The 23323-nt window shown below is 42.8% G+C and overlaps 1 protein-coding gene across 4 annotated transcripts in view; it reads right to left on the bottom strand.

Moving 5' to 3' along the window:
* LOC126213082 (zinc finger protein OZF-like) overlaps positions 1-23323 on the bottom strand; it is a 123060-nt gene that overhangs the window by 22068 nt on the left and 77669 nt on the right. For all 4 annotated transcript variants that reach the window (XM_049940670.1, XM_049940673.1, XM_049940672.1 and 1 more), the window contains 2 exons: positions 21414-21509; positions 8144-8209 (listed from right to left, as the gene is read on the bottom strand). In XM_049940670.1, the coding sequence (XP_049796627.1) occupies positions 8144-8209; positions 21414-21509 (162 nt within the window). The remainder of the gene's footprint in view (positions 1-8143; positions 8210-21413; positions 21510-23323) is intronic.

Genomic DNA, 23323 nt, shown 5'->3' with positions numbered 1-23323 from the left:
TCATGTCCCTCGACTCTTATAACTGCCATCTGGTCTCTGTACAAATTGTAAATAGCCTTTCGCTCCCTGTATTTTACCCCTGCCACCTTCAGAATTTGAAACAGAGTATTCCAATAAACATTGTCAAAAGCTTTCTCTAAGTCTAGAAATGCTAGAAACGTAGGTTTACCTTTCCTTAATCTTTCTTCTAAGATAAGGCGTAAGGTCAGTATTAAGACAAAAATAAAGAATATCCTCAAGAAATAGTCATTTGTTGATAATTTGCTTAAAGGGCTATCAGAGTGGTTTAAAGTTATATTCAGTAACAAACTGATTTGTCAGTCAATGTTAGTGGACCCCCAATTCAAAGGAGAGGATTTTCAGACGACAAAACATAAAACTGCTACACAAAGGCTACTGCAGAAATGGATGCGTTGGTTCTTCAACATCAAAAAACCAGAACTCATTTCTCAACCAGTTACCACTGTGATGCACGAGACGTTCTCAATCTGGGAGGAGTTCAATGAAAATATTAGTCAGCTTCAAGCAAGTCATGACTCAAAGTGTGGCAGTTGTCAAACTCGACAAATATTTAGTGGAGAGAAAGTTGCCTAGAAACAGCAATCCCTAAAGTGGTGCGCAACCAGAAAATTGTTGTGGCCAGTGCTGTACCAATTGGTTCTAAAATTACAAGGTGTACATAAAGTCTGGGAACACTTTCAATTATTTATTGCACAAGAACTAAACACTATACAGATTTCATACATATTGCATTTTGAAGAGAAACCCTGAAAGTTTTTTTTTTTTTTTCTTAACAAACATTTGATATGTGAACTACAAAGTGACCCGGCAGATGTCAATACGGTAATCAAATTCTTGCCCTACCCATCCTAGCATGGCATCGTCGACTGTGGCAGTTGCTTCCCGTATTCTCTCCCGGCGCTCTGCTACATCACGTGGTACAGGTGGTACATACACCAGATCTTTAATGTGTCCCCACAGAAAAAAGTCACACTGGCGATCAGGGAGGCCATTCCGTGAAACAGCTCTCCCCTTCTGTAGTACGGCCAATCCACTGATGTGGTAGCTCCGTGTTCAGGCGCCGACAAACTTCACGATGAACGTGGGGTGGAGCCTCATCCTGCTGGAAGAGGAACAGAGGGTCCGACTGTACTCGAGGCATCAGCCATTGCTGCAACACGTTCAAGTAGGAATATCCAGTCACAGTGCTCTCAGAGAAGAAGAATGGCTCGTACAGTTTTTGACGTGACAAGGTACCAAAAATTTACCTTTGGGGAATCACGCTCAAATTCAATGCATTCGTGTGGATTCTTTGTACCCTAGATTTGACAGTTATGCGTGTTCACTTTCCCATTAGTGTGAAAAGTGGCTTCATCGCTAAAAATTAAGCGATCAACAATGCCATCCCTATCCTCATTCAATTGTTGAACTGTGAACAAAACTCTTGTCTTGATTGTCATCATTGAGCTTCTGCATTAGCTCCAATTTGAATGGTTTCATAGACAGATTCTGTCAGAGGACTTTCCACACTGTCATTGGAGCCATTTTGAGTTCACGGGATACACGACGCACCGATTTCTTTGGACTCCTTACGAATGTCTCTCGTACGCACTCCACATTCACTTCACTCGCACTGGGACGTCCGCTTCTCTTTGCCGGGCACAAGCGACCAGTCATAATGAATTTGTTGTGCCAGTGGTAAATGGCCTTTCTTGCTGGTGGCTTCGTACCGTACTTGGTTCTAAACAGCTGTAGCACACTTGTTTTTGTCGAACTCCAACATACAGAAAGCTCACTCCACATCTGAACTCACCATGATTTCGACTAGTGCTGACTATCGGCAAATTACCAAACTACGCTGTGGTGGTATATGTGGGGGGGGGGGGGGGGGGGGAGGGGGGGATGGGGAAGTGGTGGTATACGTGGGGGGAAAAAAAAAACTTTGAGGGTTTCCCTTCAAAATGGCACATGTATGATATCTGTATGATGTTTGGTTCTTGTGCAATAAATAATTGAAAGCATTCCCCGACTTTATGTACACCCCGTATTATGTACCACAGCAACATCAGTGGCCTGTGAATGAATATTTTCAAAAGAAGGACAAATGTGCACTAGGAAGAGAAAGAGACTCATGTAGACTAAAATGAATCAGATTTTATTTATAAGTGACACTATTGATTAATTTTTCCTTTATGGGAACATATGTGGCAATACTGACTGTAAATGACTGCTGCACATAAAAATTTTTCTACTTGATAAAAAATATACAAGATTTTGCTGTAGCATTTGTAACTTTTGCTGCAGACGAAATTTATAGCTTTTTTTTTCCGAAAATTGCTAGGGATATAACACAAAATTACTACTCCTCTTATATGTTCTTTCAAAATAGAACCATATCAGATAAAAATACAGATTTAGTGACATGTATTAAAAAGGCACAGTGAGCCTATTCCAGGCAGGATCTCCAGTTTCTCCTCAAATCCATAGCGCCCAGGATCTCTCTCGAGTCTCTCTCTCTCTCTCTCTCTCTCTCTCTCTCTGGCCGGACGCGGGATTGAACCGTCGTCCTCCCGAATGAGAGTCCAGTGTGCTCACCACTGCGCCACCTCGCTCGGTATACTGGGGGAGAAGGTGATGACATTCTGGAAGAATATGGATAGGACCCAGATCACAAGGATGTCATCAATTTATCTGAACTGTGTGAGGCATTTGGAACTCTGGGTTGTTTGGAAGGATTCCTCTAGATGTCCACGAATAGGTTGGCACAGGTGATGCCTGCAATGGTGAAGTAATTGTGGGGTGAGGATATAGTTGGTTATAGTGACCAGGAAGTAGGTTGTAGGTTTGGCATCCATGGGGCATTGGGAAAGGCAGTGTTCAATAGTGGCAAAGTTAGGGACGTTAGTGTAACGGGAGGTGACAATGGTAGTGTAGAGCAGGGTGCCTTGTGGCAGAGGAACAGGAACTGTGGAGAGTCGGTGGAGTAAACGGTTGGTGTCTTTTATATAGGAGGGTGGGTTTCAGGTAATAGGCTGAATGTTTATGGCTACAAGGGCAGAGATTCTCTTAGAAGGGGTGTCCTGCGTGGTCGAGTTAACAGACTTTCGGAAGCACGCAGAAGGTAGGAGAGTGGGGAGCATTAGGGACGAGGAGAGAGAGAGAGAGAGAGAGAGAGAGAGAGAGAGAGAGAGAGAGAGAGAGAGAGAGAGAGATCCTGGGCGCTATGGATTTGAGGAGAAACTGGAGATCCTGCCTGGAATAGGCTCACTGTGGCAGGGTTTGTAGCTGGACGGATTTGACAACTGGTGGAGCCCTTCTGCCAGGCAACCCCTGCAGTTCAAAAGCCTGCAGCCTTTGTCAGCAGGTAGGACTACAAGGTCGGGATCAATTTTGGATTGCAGTTCTTTCTGAGGATCTAAGGTCAGCTTTCACATTGAGGGATTTGGCGAATGATGGTGAGACGAGGTTTTAGGTTAAGACAGTGGGGGATGTTAAGAGGGGGTGATTCGGGGACTGTGGGAGTGGATCCTGGTCGGATGGAGGAGTGAACTGAGTCAGGTAGGATTCGACACTGGTCTTTGGTTGAGTCCGATTGGTAAGATTGGTGAGGAAAAAGTGTTTCCACTGTATGGACTGGGAGAAGGAGAGACTGACTTTAACGAGTCCTGCACGACTGATATTGGGAGGGGGCAAAAGGTGAGGCCTTTGGAAAGGACAGATACTTCTGTGGGACTGAGGGTTTTGGAGGAAAGGTTTGCGACTGCGTTTCAGGTTTGGTTGGATTCTGGATAGTGGCGAGAGGGAGTTTCTGACGGTGTGGTAAATGTAGTATGTCTGAGGGGCAGGGTTTTTCCAGCTACGAGGGAATGTGGGAGAAGTTTGGAGATTGTTGCAGAGGTGGTAGATAGTGGTAATTTGAGGCAGGAGTAGGAAGTGAACAGGCTGGAGAGTTTTTTGAGGTGGCATTGTGCATGCTGCTCTATTTCCTGGAGGGCAAGACTTTCAGTGTGAGAGATGGGATACAGAAATTTGGGATTGCACAGCAGGTAAATTTAATGGACGGAGAGGATGTCTCGCAAAGAGGTTTGAGCCCGATTTACACGATTTTGCCGGACAAGGTTGGTGACGGCTAATGACTGCCGGAATCTGAACGGACGGGGGTCATTGTGGAAGGAGGGGTTGCTGCCGAAGGCAGGTAATTTGATGCTAAGGACATTTGGGAAGATTCTATGAGCCAGAAAACAATGCAGGAACAGTACGTAGGATTGAGCTGTGGCTAGAGATAAGGAAACCTTTGTGTACCGGTGCAGATAGAAGGAGGAGTGGAGGATAAAAATGCATAGAAATGCTGAAATCGTGTAAAAAAAAAAAAAACACATTTCATCTCGGATTTTCGGTGTTAAATTACATAAAATCCTAGGACATATATACATGGGCCATCTAGAGGACTCTTTCTTAAGCACCCACAACCCCAAACCTTCAAAACTTCAGATACAACGATGACGTCTTCACGATCTGGATGAAATGTAGGTACACCCTAACCAGATTCCCCCAAAACCTCAACACCTTATCCCCCATTGACTTTACTTGGTCTTTCTCAAACCAACAAGCCACATTCCACAATGTCAACATCCACCTCATACAGTCCAGTGACTAAAGCCGCGACGTCTGTAGTGAGGAATAATCCCTCTTCAAATATACTGAGGATCTCAGCGAGGCCTTCCCGGACCAAAATTATCCTCCCGACCTTGTGCAGTAACACATCTCCCATGCCTCATCTCTCCAGTTACCCACCACCTCCCAAAGTCCCACAAAGGAGCACTCCTCTCACAACTCAGTACGACCCGAGTAACAGTCTCCACCAGGGTTCCAATTACCTCCTGTCGTGCCCCGAAACGAGAAACGCTACCCACAGCGGTATTCTGCCACCCGCCAAACCTACACAATATCTTCGTTCATCCCTACTCCCAACCCCCTACCTCATAGCTCATATTCCTGTAACAGCCTTAGATGCAAAACTCTCTCATACGTCCTCCCACCACCGCACGTATTCCACTCTGGTCACAAGCACCTCCATCGAAGGAAGGGCTACCTGAGAAACCAGTTGTGCGATCTACAAGCTAAGCTTCAACCACTGAGCTGCATTCTACGTGGGCACGACAACTGACAAACTGTCTGCCAGCACAAAAGACCGACAAACTGTGGTCGGCAGACAGCTGGACCGCCCAGTTGCCGAGCACGCTGTCCGACGCTACATTCTTCACTTCCGTGACTACTTCACAGCCTTCCTATCGACACCATTTTTCTGAACTGTAAGTAAGAGCCTACAGAATATCAGACCAGCTGTGTGGCTGGACTGAAGAAGTTTTAGCAAACAGAACACAGCATGTTGCTATCAATGGAGAGACGTCTACAGATGTTAAAGCAACCTCTGGCATGCCACAGGGGAGTGTTATGGGACCATTGCTTTTCACTATATATATATAAATGACCTAGTAGATAGTGTCATAAGTTCCGTGCGGCTTTTCGCAGATGATGCTGTAGTATACAGAGAAGTTGCAGCATTAGAAAATTGTAGCGAAATGCAGGAAGATCTGCAGCAGATAGGCACTTGGTGCAGGGAGTGGCAACTGACCCTTAATATAGACAAATGTAATGCATTGCGAATACATAGAAAGAAGGATACTTTATTGTATGATTATATGATAGTGGAACAAACACTGGTAGCAGTTACTTCTGTAAAATATCTGGGAGTATGCGTGCGGAACGATTTGAAGTGGAATGGTCGTACAAAATTAATTGTTGGTAAGGCGGGTACCAGGTTGAGATTCATTGGGAGAGTCCTCAGAAAATGTAGTCCATCAACAAAGGAGGTGGCTTACAAAAAACTCGTTCGACCTATACTCGAGTATTGCTCATTAGTGTGGGATACGTTCCAGATCGTGTTGACTGAGGAGATAGAGAAGATCCAAAGAAGAGCGGCGCGTTTCGTCACAGTGTTATTTGGTAAGCGTGATAGCGTTACGGAGATGTTTAGCAAACTCGAGTGGCAGACTCTGCAAGAGAGGCGCTCTGCATCGCGGTGTAGCTTGCTGTCCAGGTTTCGAGAGGGTGCATTTCTGGATGAGGTATCGAATATATTGCTTCCCCCTACTTATACCTCCCGAGGAGATCACGAATGTAAAATTAGAGAGATTCGAGAGTGTACGGAGACTTTCGGACAGTCATTCTTCCCGCAAACCGTACGCGACTGGAACGGGAAAGGGACGTAATGACAGTGGCAGGTAAAGTGCCCTCCGCCACACACCGTTGGGTGGCTTGCGGAGTATAAATGTAGATGTACATGTAGACGAACTGCACATGTGGGAACTCTCCCTGCGACATCTCCTATGTTCCAGTAACCCCCGCTGGCCTTATCCTCCGTCAGACCCTGTCCTTCCTGCTCGCTCTCTAGCACTACATCGTCCTCTATTTCACTTATGCACCCACAGCTTCTCTCGCCCTCATCTACTTCTCTCCCTTTCCGCCTGACCCCCTCCACTGCCATCCTTCCAACAGCACCTAGCTGCCCTTCCCTCTCCCCACTTCCTCCCTGTATGTTCCCACAAGCAGCACTTCACTGTCCCCATCCCTACCCTGCTACCCCCAGTCCCCACCCAGCCTCCTCCTCAGCCCCACCGCCCAGATCGCTTCTACCGTCACGCACAGTCGCTCGCAGTCCGGCATCGGTGGCCACAATCTGTAGTCCCGTGTCTGACCTACGTTTGCGTCAGTCGTGCGCGAGTTGTCTATTTTAGAAGAAGGCCTTTTGGCCAGAAGCTCACGTGTTTAGCAGTCTTTTTGTTACGCCTATCTGTGACTCGACATGTCCATTATATGGTGAGTAGTAATGTATCCTTTTCACAATACTGTCATTAACCTGTTCTGGTTCTTGCACTGTTTAACGTTTTAACAAAGCTCTGTAAATTGGTATTGTTACATCTCGTAATGACACATTCCGACGCAGAGACGTACAATACCTTAAAGGCTGCGCCAAAGATTAAATTGAGAGGCATGTAGACTATAATCTTTGTATGTTCACATTGGATTCTCTTTTGTTTCGTACTCAAGAAGGAGCTAAGAGACACTTTCGATTGTTCCTCGTGGAGTATGGACGTAATTTTTGGAGTGTGCGGAAAGGCAGCCGTATAGTTAGTAATCACAGTTTTGTGCGACGAGCACAGCGAGTCTTATTGTGTCGTGAATAAAAAATAGTGAGGAAGTATCTAAGTTTTACGAGAATTATTTAAAGTGATGTAGCACTGTATTGCTCGTTTCCACCGTCTTCGTGAAGTGAACCGATGCCGACTCGGGGAAGATACACACAGTCGACAGAGAGAAGAACACCGGTGGCAACTAATGAATTAATATTGTGGCAGAAGGACTAATTCTACGTCTAAGGTGAGAACTCTGATTAAATCTACAATGACATAGAATTCAAAATGTAATTAATCGGAATGGTAAATTATATTACAGGCAAATTTTACGCAGCACTGAATTTGTCCGCATTCGAGCCGGTCAATAGAGTCCGTAAAAAAAGCCTTTCAAAAATTCAGTTCCACGTCCATAATTTTTCCTCTTTTCAAAAAATCAATAAATTTAATTTTTTTTATTTATTTCACCACAATCTTTATTTATACCATGGCAGCTGTGGCTTCCCAGTCAGTTCTACACACATCTAGTTTGTTCCAGTACGAGTTGTAAATCAAGTTTGTACTCGTCAGCATACAGTAATAGGTAATCAGCCATACAATTTGTGATGCATCTGAGAGTAAAGTGAAATCTACACAAAATTGTATGTGTAAATGATGCTACTAGAAACAATAAAAAAAGATTGAGTGCAACTAGTTCTCGCATTATTAATTAACGTATACAATCCTCGGATCTAATCGATCTACACTCGAAGTTAAGCATATTAAAATCAATTAATTTCTGCATACTATCCCACGAATTTCAGTTTGTTCGTGGTATTGACTGGCTTGTTGGCCCACACACAAGTCTAAAACATAATTTTTGGTTGCACGAAACAATGATTTTTATTAAGTACGACAATCAGATAGTAATGTGACAATACAGTAAATAAAAAGACAAGCAAAGCACTCACTATGTCTCCTTCAGAAGCCAGGGGGTCCCTCGAGGCCTCGTCATCGGCAGGTAAACACGTCGGAACCTGTGAAGCGGAGAAACGTGTCAGCGTAAGTAGCTCTCTGCTGACAAAGCGACTGAGAATGTCTCTAACAGCTGGTCCTCCGCAGCTTACAATGAGAAATTGCCTTTCTGGTTCACTAGCTAATATTTTCCTACACAGTACTGGGAACAGTTTTTAGATCCATCTTTCTTAGACTAATAAAGTTTATTACTATCACATATATATGTAGAAAGCATGCTAATTTTATTTCATGGAACAGAAACAAAAACACACTCACTCCACTCACACTGCAAATACTTGAATAAAAACATCACATTTAGAATTGAGCACAAACTACAAAACAAATAAACTTTCTAGATCTGAAAAACACTAAAAATGGACCAATAGACTAATTCAATATCTCCCGGAAGAAGACGGTCACAGACTGCATAATTCACCGTAGTTCTTGCCATCCTAAAACAGATAAGAAAGCTGTTTTTCAGACTTGCATAAAATGACTAATAAAATATTTGCTTAGTAAATAAAATATTACATCTGAACTAAAAACAGTGGGGCGGGGGAGAAACAATGATTGTACTCCCACCTTAATCGACAAAATTTATACTAAAAAGTTGTGCATCAATAAAAAGGAAATAAGTTAGCATTAGCAAGCAAAACCACATTATAACCACAAAACTCAGTTCACTGTAATACTATAATGGTAGCAGGAGAAACAGAACTTCTCGTTCAGATAAATATATAGGATTATCATACAACGTCAAATAGGGGTTAAGAAGGAGTTGGTTTAATAATGAATAAGAAAACAGGAACGTGGGTGTCATAAGCAAGAGAGACACACAGCCCACACCACCACAGTAGTACAAGTTTATATGCCAATAGCTTTGCAGATGATGATGATATTCAAGAAATGCATGATGACATAAAAGAATTCAGATAGTCAAGAGAGACAAAAATCTAATTGTGGTGGGAAACGGGGACTCAGTAGCTGGAAAAGGAAGAGAAGGAAAGGTAGTAGGTGAATATGGACCAGGGAATAGGAATGAAAGAGGAAGCCACCCGGCTATATTTTGTACACGGGGTAATTTAATCACTGCAATTTAAAAACCATCAAAGAAGGTTGAATACATGGAAGAGACCTGGAAACACTGGAAGGTTTCAGTCTGACTCAGATGTGGGCTCTGACCACAATTTAGTGGTTATGAACTGTAGTTTAAAACTAAATAAATTGCTGAAAGATAGGAAATTAATTAGATGGAACCTGGATAAGCTGAAATGACCAGAGGCGGCTGAGTGTTTCAGAGAGAGCATTAGGAATGACTGACTAGAACAGAGCAAAGAGAAGATGAATGGATAGCTCTGAGAGATGGAATAGTGAAGGCAGCGGAGGATCAAATAGGTACAAAGTCAAGGCCTAATAGAAACCCTTCGATAACACAGGAGATATTGAATTTAACTGATGAAAGGAGAAAATAAAGAAATGTAGCATATGAAGCAGGCAAAAGGGAATAAAAATATCTAAAAACTGAGATTGACAAGAAGTGTTAATGGTTAAGCGAGAATGGCTAGAGGACAAAAATGGCTCTGTGCACCATGGGACTTAACATCTGAGGTCATCAGTCCCCTAGAACTTATAACTACTTAAACCTAACTAACCTACGGACATCACATACATCCATGCCCGAGGCAGGATTCGAACCTGCGACCGCAGCAGTTGCGCAGTTCCAGACTGAGGCGCCTAGAACTGCTCGGCCACACAGGCCGGTGCTAAGAGGACAAATGAAAGTAATTAGAAGCATATATCACTAGTGGAAAAATAGATACTGGCTACAGGAAAATTAAAGAAGCCCTTAGAAAAGAGAGAACTAGCTGTATGAATATCAAGAGCTCAGATGGAAAACCAGTCCGAAGCAAAGACGAAAAAGTTGAAAGGTGGAAGAAGCATATAGAAGGTATATGCAAGGGAGATGAACTTGAAGGCAATATTATGGAAATGGAAGAGGACATAGATGAAGACGAGATGGGAGATATGATACTGCAATAAGAATTTGACAGGAGTAGATGACATTCCATCAAAGTTACTGATAGCCTTGGGGGAGCCTGCCATGACAAAATTCTTCCATCTGATATGCAGGTGAAATACCCTCAGACTTGAATGTAATAATTACAATTCCAAGGAACACAGGTGCTGTCAGGTGTAAATATTATCAAACTATCAGTTTAATAAGCAAAGTACTAACATGAATTCTTTACAGAAGGAGAATGGAAAACCTGGTAGAAGCCAGCCTTGGGGAACATCAGTTTTGATTCCACAGAAATGCTGGAAATGGAAGGCAATATAGATCCTATGACTTATTTTAGAAGATACGTTAAGAAAAGTTTATACATTTATAGCATTTGTAGACATAGAGAAAGCTTTTGACAATGTTGACTGGAATACTCTCTTCAGGAGTTTGTAGCCATTCCATGACATTATTTGATCCATACACTGAGCAAGCAGCAAAGGAAATCAAAGAAAAATTTAGGGTAGGAATTAAAGTCCAGGGAGAAGAAATAAAAACTTTGAGGTTTTCCAATGACATTGTAATTATGTCAGAGACAGTAAAGGACTAGAAAGAGCAGTTGCATGTAATGGGCAGTGTATTGAAAGGAAGATATAATATGAACACCAGCAAAGGCAAGACTAGGATAACAGGAGGTAGTCGAATTAAATCAGGTACTGCTGATGGAATTAAATTAGGAAATGAGACACTTAAAAAAGTAGATGAGCTTTTCTATTTGAACAGCAAAATAACTGATGAAACAGCGAAATAACTGAAGATGGTCGAAGCAGGGATGAAATAAAACATAGACTGGCAATGTCAGGAAAAGTGTTTCTTAAACAAGAGGAACTTGTTAACATCGAATATAGATTTAGGAATCAGGAAGTCAATTCTGGGAGTATCCGCATGGAGAGTAGCCATGTATGGGAGTGAAACATGTACCATAAACAATTTAGACAAGAAGAGAGTACAAGCTTTCTTAATGTGGTGCTACAGAAGAATGCTGAAGATTAGACAAATAGATTACGTAATTAATGAGGAGGTACTGAACAGAATTAGTGAAAAAAGAAATTTGTAGCACAACCCGACTAGTGGAAGGGATCGGTTAATGGGACACATTCCAAGACATCAAGGGATCCTCAATTTAGAACAGGGGGGGGGGGGGTTTAAAATCTTACAGGGAGACCAAGAGATGAATACAATAGGCCGATTCACAAGGCTGCAACTTACCATAGTTACCCAAATCTAAGCTACATTCTAAGCTGCACCTGAAAAATGAGACTCAAAATTCAAGGAGGAAAAAAGTTTTCAGCTGCACTTCAAAATCAAAACAAAGTTGGTTCATTATAACATGTGATACAAATTAGATGGAACGGATGAAGATACAGCTACAGTAGTTGGGTTCGATTCGTAAGCTTAATACACTCCTGGAAATTGAAATAAGAACACCGTGAATTCATTGTCCCAGGAAGGGGAAACTTTATTGACACATTCCTGGGGTCAGATACATCACATGATCACACTGACAGAACCACAGGCACATAGACACAGGCAACAGAGCATGCACAATGTCGGCACTAGTACAGTGTATATCCACCTTTCGCAGCAATGCAGGCTGCTATTCTCCCATGGAGACGATCGTAGAGATGCTGGATGTAGTCCTGTGGAACGGCTTGCCATGCCATTTCCACCTGGCGCCTCAGTTGGACCAGCGTTCGTGCTGGACGTGCAGACCGCGTGAGACGACGCTTCATCCAGTCCCAAACATGCTCAATGGGGGACAGATCCGGAGATCTTGCTGGCCAGGGTAGTTGACTTACACCTTCTAGAGCACGTTGGGTGGCACGGGATACATGCGGACGCGCATTGTCCTGTTGGAACAGCAAGTTCCCTTGCCGGTCTAGGAATGGTAGAACGATGGGTTCGATGACGGTTTGGATGTACCGTGCACTATTCAGTGTCCCCTCGACGATCACCAGTGGTGTACGGCCAGTGTAGGAGATCGCTCCCCACACCATGATGCCGGGTGTTGGCCCTGTGTGCCTCGGTCGTATGCAGTCCTGATTGTGGCGCTCACCTGCACGGCGCCAAACACGCATACGACCATCATTGGCACCGAGGCAGAAGCGACTCTCATCGCTGAAGACGACACGTCTCCATTCGTCCCTCCATTCACGCCTGTCGCGACACCACTGGAGGCGGGCTGCACGATGTTGGGGCGTGAGCGAAAGACGGCCTAACGGTGTGCGGGACCGTAGCCCAGCTTCATGGAGACGGTTGCGAATGGTCCTCACCGATACCCCAGGAGCAACAGTGTCCCTAATTTGCTGGGAAGTGGCGGTGAGGTCCCCTACGGCACTGCGTAGGATCCTACGGTCTTGGCGTGCATCCGTGCGTCACTGCGGTCCGGTCCCAGGTCGACGGGCACGTGCACCTTCCGCCGACCACTGGCGACAACATCGATGTACTGTGGAGACCTCACGCCCCACGTGTTGAGCAATTCGGCGGTACGTCCACCCGGCCTCCCGCATGCCCACTATACGCCCTCGCTCAAAGTCCGTCAACTGCACATACGGTTCACGTCCACGCTGTCGCGGCATGCTACCAGTGTTAAAGACTGCGATGGAGCTCCGTATGCCACGGCAAACTGGCTGACACTGACGGCGGCGGTGCACAAATGCTGCGCAGCTAGCGCCATTCAACGGCCAACACCGCGGTTCCTGGTGTGTCCACTGTGCCGTGCGTGTGATCATTGCTTGTACAGCCCTCTCGCAGTGTCCGGAGCAAGTATGGTGGGTCTGACACACCGGTGTCAATGTGTTCTTTTTTCCATTTCCAGGAGTGTAGCTTAGCTTCAGCAAAATTATTTTGTAGATTAATTTACTCATTAAAACATTTAAAATATCGTAACTTGTCTGCACAGAATTTATAGTCATAGATGATCTAAAAATCAGTTTACGAAAGTCAGTTGCCGTGCTTAATTTCTGGCTATATAACTATTCAGAATAAGATGCACTACGCGGCAGCAGAACACACATAAAAGACTATTGTGATTGGCAAGCTTTCGGAGTCAGTGGCTCCTTCTTCAGGCAGAAGGGTTGAAGGACAAGGAAGAAGGGTGAAGGAAAAGAACTGGAAAGATCTAGGGAAAAGTGGTAGAGTTTGGGAAACTCACCCAGAACCACATGTCAGGGGGGCTTTCCCATAATCGACCCCTTCTCCTAGACCTCTACAGTCCTTTTCCTTCACCCTTCTTCATTCTCCTTCAACCCTTCTGCCTGAAGAAGGAGCCACTTGCTCCAATAGCTTGCCAATCACAACAGTCTTTTACCTGTGCGTTCTGCCACTGCTTCGTGAGTAGATTTTTTACCTATTCAATTAAATAATTTTATCAATAATGATTTTTTTCATTGTTATATGCAGAATATTTAAATGAGGTAACAGCTAACATGCAAGAATATATGTAGTAATGTTTACATTCGTATTATTCTTATGACAACAGGGTGTATATGCGAACAAGGAAAAAGAATTCCCGGATTTTCCCAGATCTCCTGCTTAAAAATACACTTTCTCATGGGTGAAAATACACTTTTTCCGTGTTAAGTGACAGTATACTTTCTGTCACTACTCTAAAACTTATCAATCCTTTGAATGGATATAGTTTTATACAGCAACATAGAATTTCCCAGCACTTTAGAAAACGAAACACAGGGGGGAAAACACGTTTTGGAAAGATCTTTGACGTGCAGCAATATGTACGCTGCACATTTTGGTATTACGAAAGCATAAATTCAAATTCCAACAACAGGAAAAGTTAATGGTGTAAGCTAATATACATAGTGTTGCTACAAGAAAAGCTTTCGCGTATAATATTTGTCTCGAAGACTAATAAGCTACAAGATAAGCTAAGCTTTCACATTTAATGTTGATTTGTTTGGTGCATGTCACACTTTAAGATGCATCACACAAATACGCCAGTAAAATTTTTAATACAGACATAAATCTCTGATATTCTGGGCTCAAAATTCTTCTAAATGGCTCATCATCAAAGAGTTCATTTTTAAATGAGAGCAAACACTCTGTGATCACAGAAATTCATCGTGCATTCTCGCACATAGTTCATCTTGCGTAAAAGGAAATTTACTTTGAAAATAATGCTTTTCGAACCAAAATTCTCAATATTTTCCCACAACCTGTTAGAAATAGATTCATTTCAGCAGTTGCCAGAGAGCGCCAGATAATAGACGTCCACGCACTTGCGCAGCTACGGTGACGTAGGAAGCCCGTATATTCGTATGTGTGAAAAATTATAAGAGCTTACTTACATTATGTCATACAAGAAACAAGACATCAGAGCGTCGGAATTTCGTGAACCATACTAAAATGCATAGTTTGCCTTGAAGTGCACATTCGTATGTCCGGATTCGCAATGACGTAAGCCTCGACCTGATATTAAGCTTTTCAGTCTGGTTTTCAGGATGTAAATTTTCTTGGAGTACCAGTACTGTATTATCTTACGTTTGGTTCTTTATTATGGCCTAATGCCGTAAGTGCTAGAAGATGAAAACGTGCCCTTTAAATGCAGCGAACAGTTGAAACTAGCCAGTAGTGTGGAATTAAACACTTTGTTTCAAATAAATTTACTGCCTCTGCAGGAAAGCTTAATAAAAGCCAAATTCCTTTAGCAAACCGACAAAAATAACTTTATTGTTCTGCAAGGCGATTAATGCTCGACTGTCAGAAATGCGGAAATAAAATAAAATCTGAAACTAGTAATATAGATAGTAATTATGTAATGTATTTTAATTCACTTGATAGCTGCCAGCCACAGAAGTCCGTCTTGTTTTCATTTGACGTGAGAGCAATAAGCGAAGAGGAAACGTGAAATCACTAAATGTAAACATGGGTCATCTGGAAACTACCCCCCTACTCCCCCCCCCCCCCCCCCCCCCCCCCCGACCCCTCCACACTATAACTCAGACTGCTCTGCGCTCTACGCATAATGCATAAGAACAATATATTCATTTTGTAGTGCACATCTTTCTGAAGAGTCTGACACATAAAACATATATCTTCGAGGAAATGTAAGACATGTTATTTGATCTTAAGTGTGCCGAAGTGCCTCTTCAAAAAACATTCTTATACCACATGTCACTGTATATTGCTTTGTGGAACTCAAACGTGTGTATTTTGTAATAGATGCCATCAAACTATTTCAGGACAGTGGAAATTAAAATGGCCTGTAGCGTCTCTCCTGCTCCCAGTCGGGCAGTTTGACATCCTGCCCCTCTTTAAAAAAAAAAAAAATTCGCAATTAATACTGGATTTGATTATTTGTAACCTGGAGAACAAGAACTCTTCAGAAAATATTGCCTCTTTATTGCCTATTGGCTAATAACTTGCTCTTCTGTGTGACATGAAATTAAATATTGGATACCTAAAACCAGTAAAGACAAGAGACAGACAAGACAGTACACATTTCTTCAATCCTTAGGTCCTAGTGATTTTTCTCTCTAATCTTCCTGCAGCTTTACATGGTGTGCTTTCCTTTCTGTGAAAGAATTATTGCCTCATCCAAGTTTGCCAAATCTTTTGCTACATGTAAAATCAAAATGTCGTCGTCCAACACTGAAAAAGCTGTTAATAGAAATAGTACTTAAGCCTGGTGTGGTTTCTCGATCTGATTACATCTATGTTGCCCCTGTTGCTGGATGAAACACAATAGGCCTTTCTAATATTGCAGCAATTGTAAAACACACCAAATAAGTGAGACTGTTTTGGCAATAATGATCATTTTTTTAGTACAACAGAATATAATTCACGAGTTCCAATACGAAATACCTATTTGGTCTACTACAATCAAAAAGCTTTATGTTAGGAAATAGTTTCACATTTCACTCATACGCTCCAGTTTCTCATGTACGAGACTGAAAAGTAGTAGAAAGAAATTTTTGTATAAATTTGGAATCGTCATATTCTTTCATAATTTGTGTGATGACCCCATTTCTTCTGCTTCCTCATTCTAACAAACAATCTCATCATCAGTAATTCTGTAACTATTCCTACCACTGTCAAAACTCATTCTCCGGTAAACTTTACTAACCCTGCCACAATCACCAGTTTAGTTATCTAGCGATTATTCTCCAGTTAGGCATTATTAGGTGTTCATACAATGAGTTTTCCGCACTACTCCGAGAATGAAACTTAAGCGGCTGCTAGCAAGGGACTACAACTGGCCCCAACTAGTGTAGCGATCTGGCAAAAATTTTCTGTCAAATTTCACTTTCTTGGATACACCGAGAAGAAATACGTAATCTTTCTTATGTGTTATACCTTTTAGTCGTCTATTTCCACTCTGGTAGTCTGAATCTATGGATTTCGCTAGTAATTATAACAACGCCGAACACCTGCAAACCGAATCAACCACATAAACAAGCAGCATTTGGCATTCACCGGTTGAGCTTTATTCCGCTCAGCTCGTATAGCCTCGTCCCGTTTTGTCTGCAAGAAAGTTCATTTCTAGATGCGGCGAGGATTCCCCTGGCAGAGATATCACGTACACTACGCACGCATTCAAATATCAACTTATACTTCATTCAGAAATCAACTTATAATGTGTTCAAAAATGTCCAAAAACCAGCAGGGGTGCCTTTCAAAGTCATACGAATAATCGATAGACTGACTTGCACTGGAAGCTAGGTGCTTTGTGAAACAAAGTTTTTTTTTCCCTCAAGAATATGAATTTGCCCCCTCCTCCCGAAATTGTCACCCAGTTCAGATACTCCGGTTTGCCGCTAACCCCCCCTCCCCACACATTAGGTCAGAGCCTGCTGCGCATGCGTGAATCTGGCAGCTCGGGCGCACCAGTAAAATTTTTCTGGGTACCCCATGTGGCTGGTTGCTGCTAATGCTGCTTACACAGCCAACAGCCACACTTCTGCAGCCAGAAGTGGGAGAAGGTATTACTAATACGCAACTCGACTGTGCGTGTGTGTGAGCCCGCTGGTAACTGGTTAATTGATCTAATGTAAACAGTTGTGACACCACACTCATCGGAGGCAATTTGTTGTTACGAAGCACTGCATAATCTTCCTAAGGCCTTCGACACATTTTGCTGTTGGCAGACGCTTGTACGAGCACTGTATTATTTTATATGGCACATTTCCTTTGCAATTTAAGTTTTATTTTCATTTTTTTCTCTCATTCATGTTTTAATGCTGCAGTATTAGTCTGCAGTAGTGGGATACAGTAATATCCTTTGTTAGAGTATTGGTTCTTACCAGTCAAAATTACAAAAATTTAACTGAAACCTAAAACAACTAAAAATTCCAGGAATTCTATAAAATTTCCGGGTTTTCCCAGTTTTCTCCCAGATGAAAAAACTCCCAGGTTTTTCCCAGATCTCCCGGTTGTCCCAGGTCATATACACCCTGCACAAAGAGAGAATGCGATTCACAATTCATAGGAACCGTCTACTGTCACCGGTAGGAAAACATCGAAGATGTACTGACAAAGTGTCGGCCATATTGACGTACGTTCTGAACATGAGTTTGCGAATCGGCTTTTCGTAGCAGATTCGTAGTGAAGTGGCAGCGCTGGAAAAACAGCAGCACCAAGAAGCCGACCTCTGCCAATGCCTTAAGTGCCTGCAGCACGGTTAGCATTTTTTCTGCAAAAGAAATAATTTGCTCCTGGAATTTGGCACTGTAATGAAAGCTCTTCATTGCGGTTCACGAACACAAGCACTTCACAATATGTGAAATGAAAATGAGCCACAGCTTACCAACTTGTGCAAGAATCCTAAAGCCTTAAAGCCTTACGCACTGTCGGTATTTACATAGAGGAATTTATTTTTGTTGCTACGAATACTTGAAAAGCTGCTACATTTGAAGACGAGCAATACTGAATTTCTATTTTCTCCATAGGTGGACATATTACAAATCGGTGGCCTAAACTCAGAAAAAAAAAGTACCTTTATTTTCTAACTTTTTTATGTATTTTTACTAGCACAGAATATTTGATGCCAGTATTTATCTCCGCTCTTGAAAATCGTGCCTGTCTAGCACTGCTTTTTTGTGACGGCAAAAGTTAGTCGAGACAGTTCCCGATGCCATTTTTCAGAACTTCCATTTGCTTTGCATTTGATTCTAAGCCGCTGGCGGTTTTTTGGATCCTGAAAACCAGAAATAAGCACTGCTCAGATTCGGGTGTATACAGTAGTAAGAAATGAAGAGGTTTGCACAGAACAGAGTAGAATGGAGAGGTGCATCAAACAAGTCTCTGGACTGGAAACAACAACAACAGCATACTAATACAATCAATTTCCAAAAGTGGTAAACCTACTAGAGATGGAAAGCCTTGTGCCAATGTGGAGCAACAAAATCTCCTGGGCCTGTGCTACATTCCTCTGTACCATCAAACAGCTGGGAGCTGACAAGCTGCAGCAGTCGGCAACACACCACTCTTCCACTGGGGCGATGTCGCAGCACAAGTGCAGTGACCCACCTTAATAAAAGGATGGCACCGACAAACCGGAGGTTACAATTTTTCTGGAACCGAAACAGATTTCATCTGCAAATGTCAGGGACATCTTGGGACAATTCCGAAAGACTTGCTTTATTCTGGAAGACTCTGCAAGGATTTCGACTGTTTGTGGACCTCGGGTCCTTTCGTCACAGTCTGCCACTTCTCGTCCTCTGCCTTCCGATACACTAATGCGAGTGCAATGTCAGTCTCAGAATTCCTCCCATACTTCATTGCTCACCAAAAAGAAGATTTTTCTCATTTTCTTTTATAAATGCAAATATACATTGGAAAGCTCAGTGTTTTTTATAATCACCGATTTTCCAGGCTTTGTTTTCCTATCACTTTACGAGTGCTACGAAAGTGTCAAGCTTCGAGTGAATACCGCCCACAAAATTATAGGAGAGTGTTTTGAAACATGGCCCATCACTGTTACCAAAGCTATAACTATTAATAGTTCCAATCTGAAATATGTTCCTTTAAGGATTTCAGACAGCATTTTTGTGATCTATAGCAAATTACACACCATGGTGAACATTTGAGACACATTTATACTGCTGCCACAATGGCATTAATTCAAATACTTGACACTAATGGGCACTATAGCCCCTCAAGTTATCTTACGGTGTGTAGCAGAGGATACTTCCGAGAACTGCAATGACATCTCAGTTTTTGTATTTCATTTGGGGATGGTGCATGGGAACAGTGACTCTTAGTTATACTCCACACGAGTTCAAATTTCTGTGATTTCACTCTCGTGGACATTTCATATTATTAGCAGGAAATACTATCTTCCTTACCACTTCTCAGACAGACACTCTTCGCATCTGATAGGTACGTATCTTCATGATGCTCAATGCCTCTCTTGTAGCATCTGCAAAATAAGGCATCACCCTTTTGTGTAAGTCAATACAGTTATAAATGTTCCTAAGGACAAGACATGCCGAACTGAACTTCTCGATTAGCTTATCCGTGCACTGACTCCATTTTAACTGTTATTCAACAGCAACCCTAGGAGTTTTACGTAGGGTGTTTCATTTGCTGTATGACAATTAATATATACTTCTGCTGTCGGGTCTTTATCGCTTGTCTGAAACTATTCAGTTCTCAGCCCAAGACAAGAACATGTAGAGGAACTATAGCTCAAGTTTGATGGGGTAGCTGACAATGCACTGGATGCAAGACCTGTCCCATACATCCTCCCACCACCACCTACACCAGTCCGGTCACTAACATCACCTATCCCATCAAAGGCAGGGCTACCTGTGAAACCAGTCTTGTGATTTACAAGCTAAGCTGCAACCACTGTGCCGCATTCTATGTAGGCGTGACAACCGACGAGCTGTCTGTCCACATCAACGTCCACCGACAAACTGTAGCCAAAAAACAAGTGGACCACCCTGTTGCTGAATACACTGCCAAACACGATATCCCTCATCTCAATGACTGCTTCACAGCTTGTGCCATACGGATCCTTCCCACCGACACCAGCTTTCCCGAATTGCGCAGGTGGGAACTTTCCCTGCAATACATCCTACGTTCTCATATCCCTCCTGGCCTCAACTTTCGTTACTAACTGTCCTCACCCATCCAGACCCCTCCCTGTTCCCATTCCAGCACTACACAGCCGTCATTTCACCACCACACCCAGTCTTTTAATTTATTTTTATTTCTCTCCTTTCCGCTACTTACCCCTTCCCCCCCTCTGCACCTTCTCTCCTGCCCTCCGTCTAAACTGCAACACTTCACTGTCCGCCACTCCCACCATACTATCTCTCTCCCTCCCCGCCCCAGCCTCCTCCTTACCCCCACCCAGTTGCCACTCCCATCGTGCACTGGTGCTGCTGCTCGCAGTGTGGTTTCAGGTGCCTGAGACTACAGTCATGTGTGTGCGAGTTGCATTTGCATGAGGGAGAGGGAGAGGGAGAGGGAGAGGGAGAGGGAGAGTGTCACTTATTGTTGACAAAGGCCTTAATGGCTGAAAGCTTTATTTGTGACAGGTCTATTTGTTGTTCCTATTACGACTCACCATCTCCTATGTATGGTGAGTAGCAACTTTCCTTTTCATAATGTTGTTACTATCCATCCTGGATTTTCCAGTGTTTAACTGTTCAGTATATTTTAATGTCAATATTTGACCACTGTGGTCAGATAAACTACCCTTTACTGATTTTGCAACTAAATCACTGCAGGTTGTCGGTTCAAAAACAAGTTGTTAACAGCTGTCACACTATGTCCTTCGGTCCTAGTAGGACATTTTACCAGATCTTTGGACCGACGTATGTAATGTTTCACAGCTACGAGTTTAGTTTTTATACCCATCGAGCAGTTCTCCAATGTGAGCCTCTGTTATCTGTTACATACGTAAAGCTTGAGCTAGTCGAGATGGATGCTTTAAGATTTTATTTTTCAGAATTTTATGGTTCACTACTAAAAATCTTGGGGTGATTATGAAAAACTGCAAACTTTATTTTTGGCTCTAAAAATCACTGCAGCAATTAAAAACTGTTATGAACTCAAATAACAATCTTTCATTGACATTTAAGAGATTCTCTACAAAAACCACCGTACGACAATCTAAAGACACTACCGCTCCACATCACATAGGTCAAGACAAACGCCAGTGGACAGCCTTAAATGGAGCATTACTGAGCACCTCTCACCCATTCCACCTCCGGGGACAGGCCGAGAATCACCTCCTGTTTAGCCCCTCCTGCTGGAATATCTGGCAGCCTCTGGTCAACCCCATCCTCGTGCACCTGCCATTAAGAAAAATCACTGTATTACACAAAACCACTTCAAAGACAGCCAATGAGATATACATATCAGTGTAAAAAAAAAAAAAAACACACACACACACACACACACACACACACACACACACACACTGGTCTGAAAAACAATTTCTTTAATGATGGGACAATTCTCTGCACACAGGTATGAGGGGTGTATTCAAAAGGACACCACTTGCACATACTAATATCCCACCAATGCAGAGATAAATCTTCAGTTTAGTGACCCACAATATCAACAAATTTGGCAAGGTCAGGTCATAAAATATGCAAACAGGGTAACATTTGTTGTTTAGCTGCACCAGGACTTCAAAACAAATAAGGAAGGGCAGGAAAAAAAGATTCAACAGGAAAACCGTGACTTCTGACAAACAGCAAAGAAATTATATCAGACTCGATAACAGCGTGCCTCATGGAATCGTACAGAAAGAGCCGACTGCACACACGGGCATCACCTGTGTCTAGAGGGTTAACGTCCCCATTAGACAGAGCAGGAGGAAATCAGCTGCTTCCTTCTCAAAGGAACCATCTCTTCCCTTCTCCTTATCCAGCCTGGCAAAACTACACAAAACCGGCAGTGCGTGGTCTGCTGGAGGATCTCCCAACAGTGAGTTCATTGCTCCACCAGGACTTTCATTACTATATGAGGTTATCACCGAGTCTAACAGTCGTGGTTTATTTCACGGATTTTACAACATATCCTGAGCTCATACACAATTGGGTATTGCGGTGTTTCCGTTTCTCCCGTGTGTGTAGAGCGACTCGACTGCAACGCCACAAGTAGGAAACACTGCGTGGCCAATATGTCAGTGTGATTTACCGGTCTGCCTGAAATACGGTCACCTTTTCGTTTTATTCTCGTCGTACGGCTACTCCGTAGCATACTGCGCACAAACTTGCACTTCGAGAATTCGTGTCGAGGGTGATGCTGTGAGAAAGTGTCTCACTATTGTGAGCTACCAAATGAAAAATACATCTTCAACAGTAATCTTCTGTATCTGTTCAACTATTTACATCAACTGCGAAGACAGATCCAATTACCAATAACTTTTAACTTTTCAAATACATCATTCAAAACATCTGACCACACCGAACTCAAATTAAGACCAAAGACTTACACTCTTCATTTATCATGATCATTTACATTATAGTATCTCTGTTTTCTCTAGTGTGTTCACGATACCTTCAAGGCACGGCACCGAGGCACAAATGTCCACGTCCAGCGAGTGCTATTGCACCCACAACACTGTGCCTTGCCTCTGCTGTGTTGTGTCGTTGCATATGGACCATCTCCACACATCATACATCAGGGCATAAACAGTATTTTCTTTTCTTTTCTTTTTTTTTTCCTTCCCCCCCTCCCCACACACAAAATGTTTTGGAAAGACACGACCATCTTTCATGAGCACGAACGTTTTCAGTGGAACATATGTCATTCACCCCATGTTGCACTACAGCATCTCAAATAAAATGACAGCCTCCGTTCAAAGCAGCAAGGATTCCAAAAACATCAAAGTGGCAAGGATTCCAAAAACATGTTATACAAGAGGGTTTGAAAAGTTCTCAGAGTGGAATTAGAAAAAAGCTACCTACATCAATGAAACTTTTTTTTATTTTTCAATGTATTCTCCTTGTAGATTAATGCACTCAGTCCGTCGATGTTCCAGTGCCTCGATCCCATCTCGAAAATGAATTTCCTCCAGGCCTATAAAATAGTTGCGAACTCCGGCTATCAATTCTTCGTTTGAACTGAATCTTCATCCACCGAGAAAAATTTTCCG

The sequence above is a fragment of the Schistocerca nitens genome, chromosome 11, assembly GCF_023898315.1.
Source record: "Schistocerca nitens isolate TAMUIC-IGC-003100 chromosome 11, iqSchNite1.1, whole genome shotgun sequence".
NCBI classification, from domain to species: Eukaryota; Metazoa; Arthropoda; class Insecta; order Orthoptera; family Acrididae; genus Schistocerca; species Schistocerca nitens.
The sequence above is the reverse complement of the archived record's forward strand: the minus strand, read 5'-3'. Positions and strand labels throughout refer to the sequence as shown.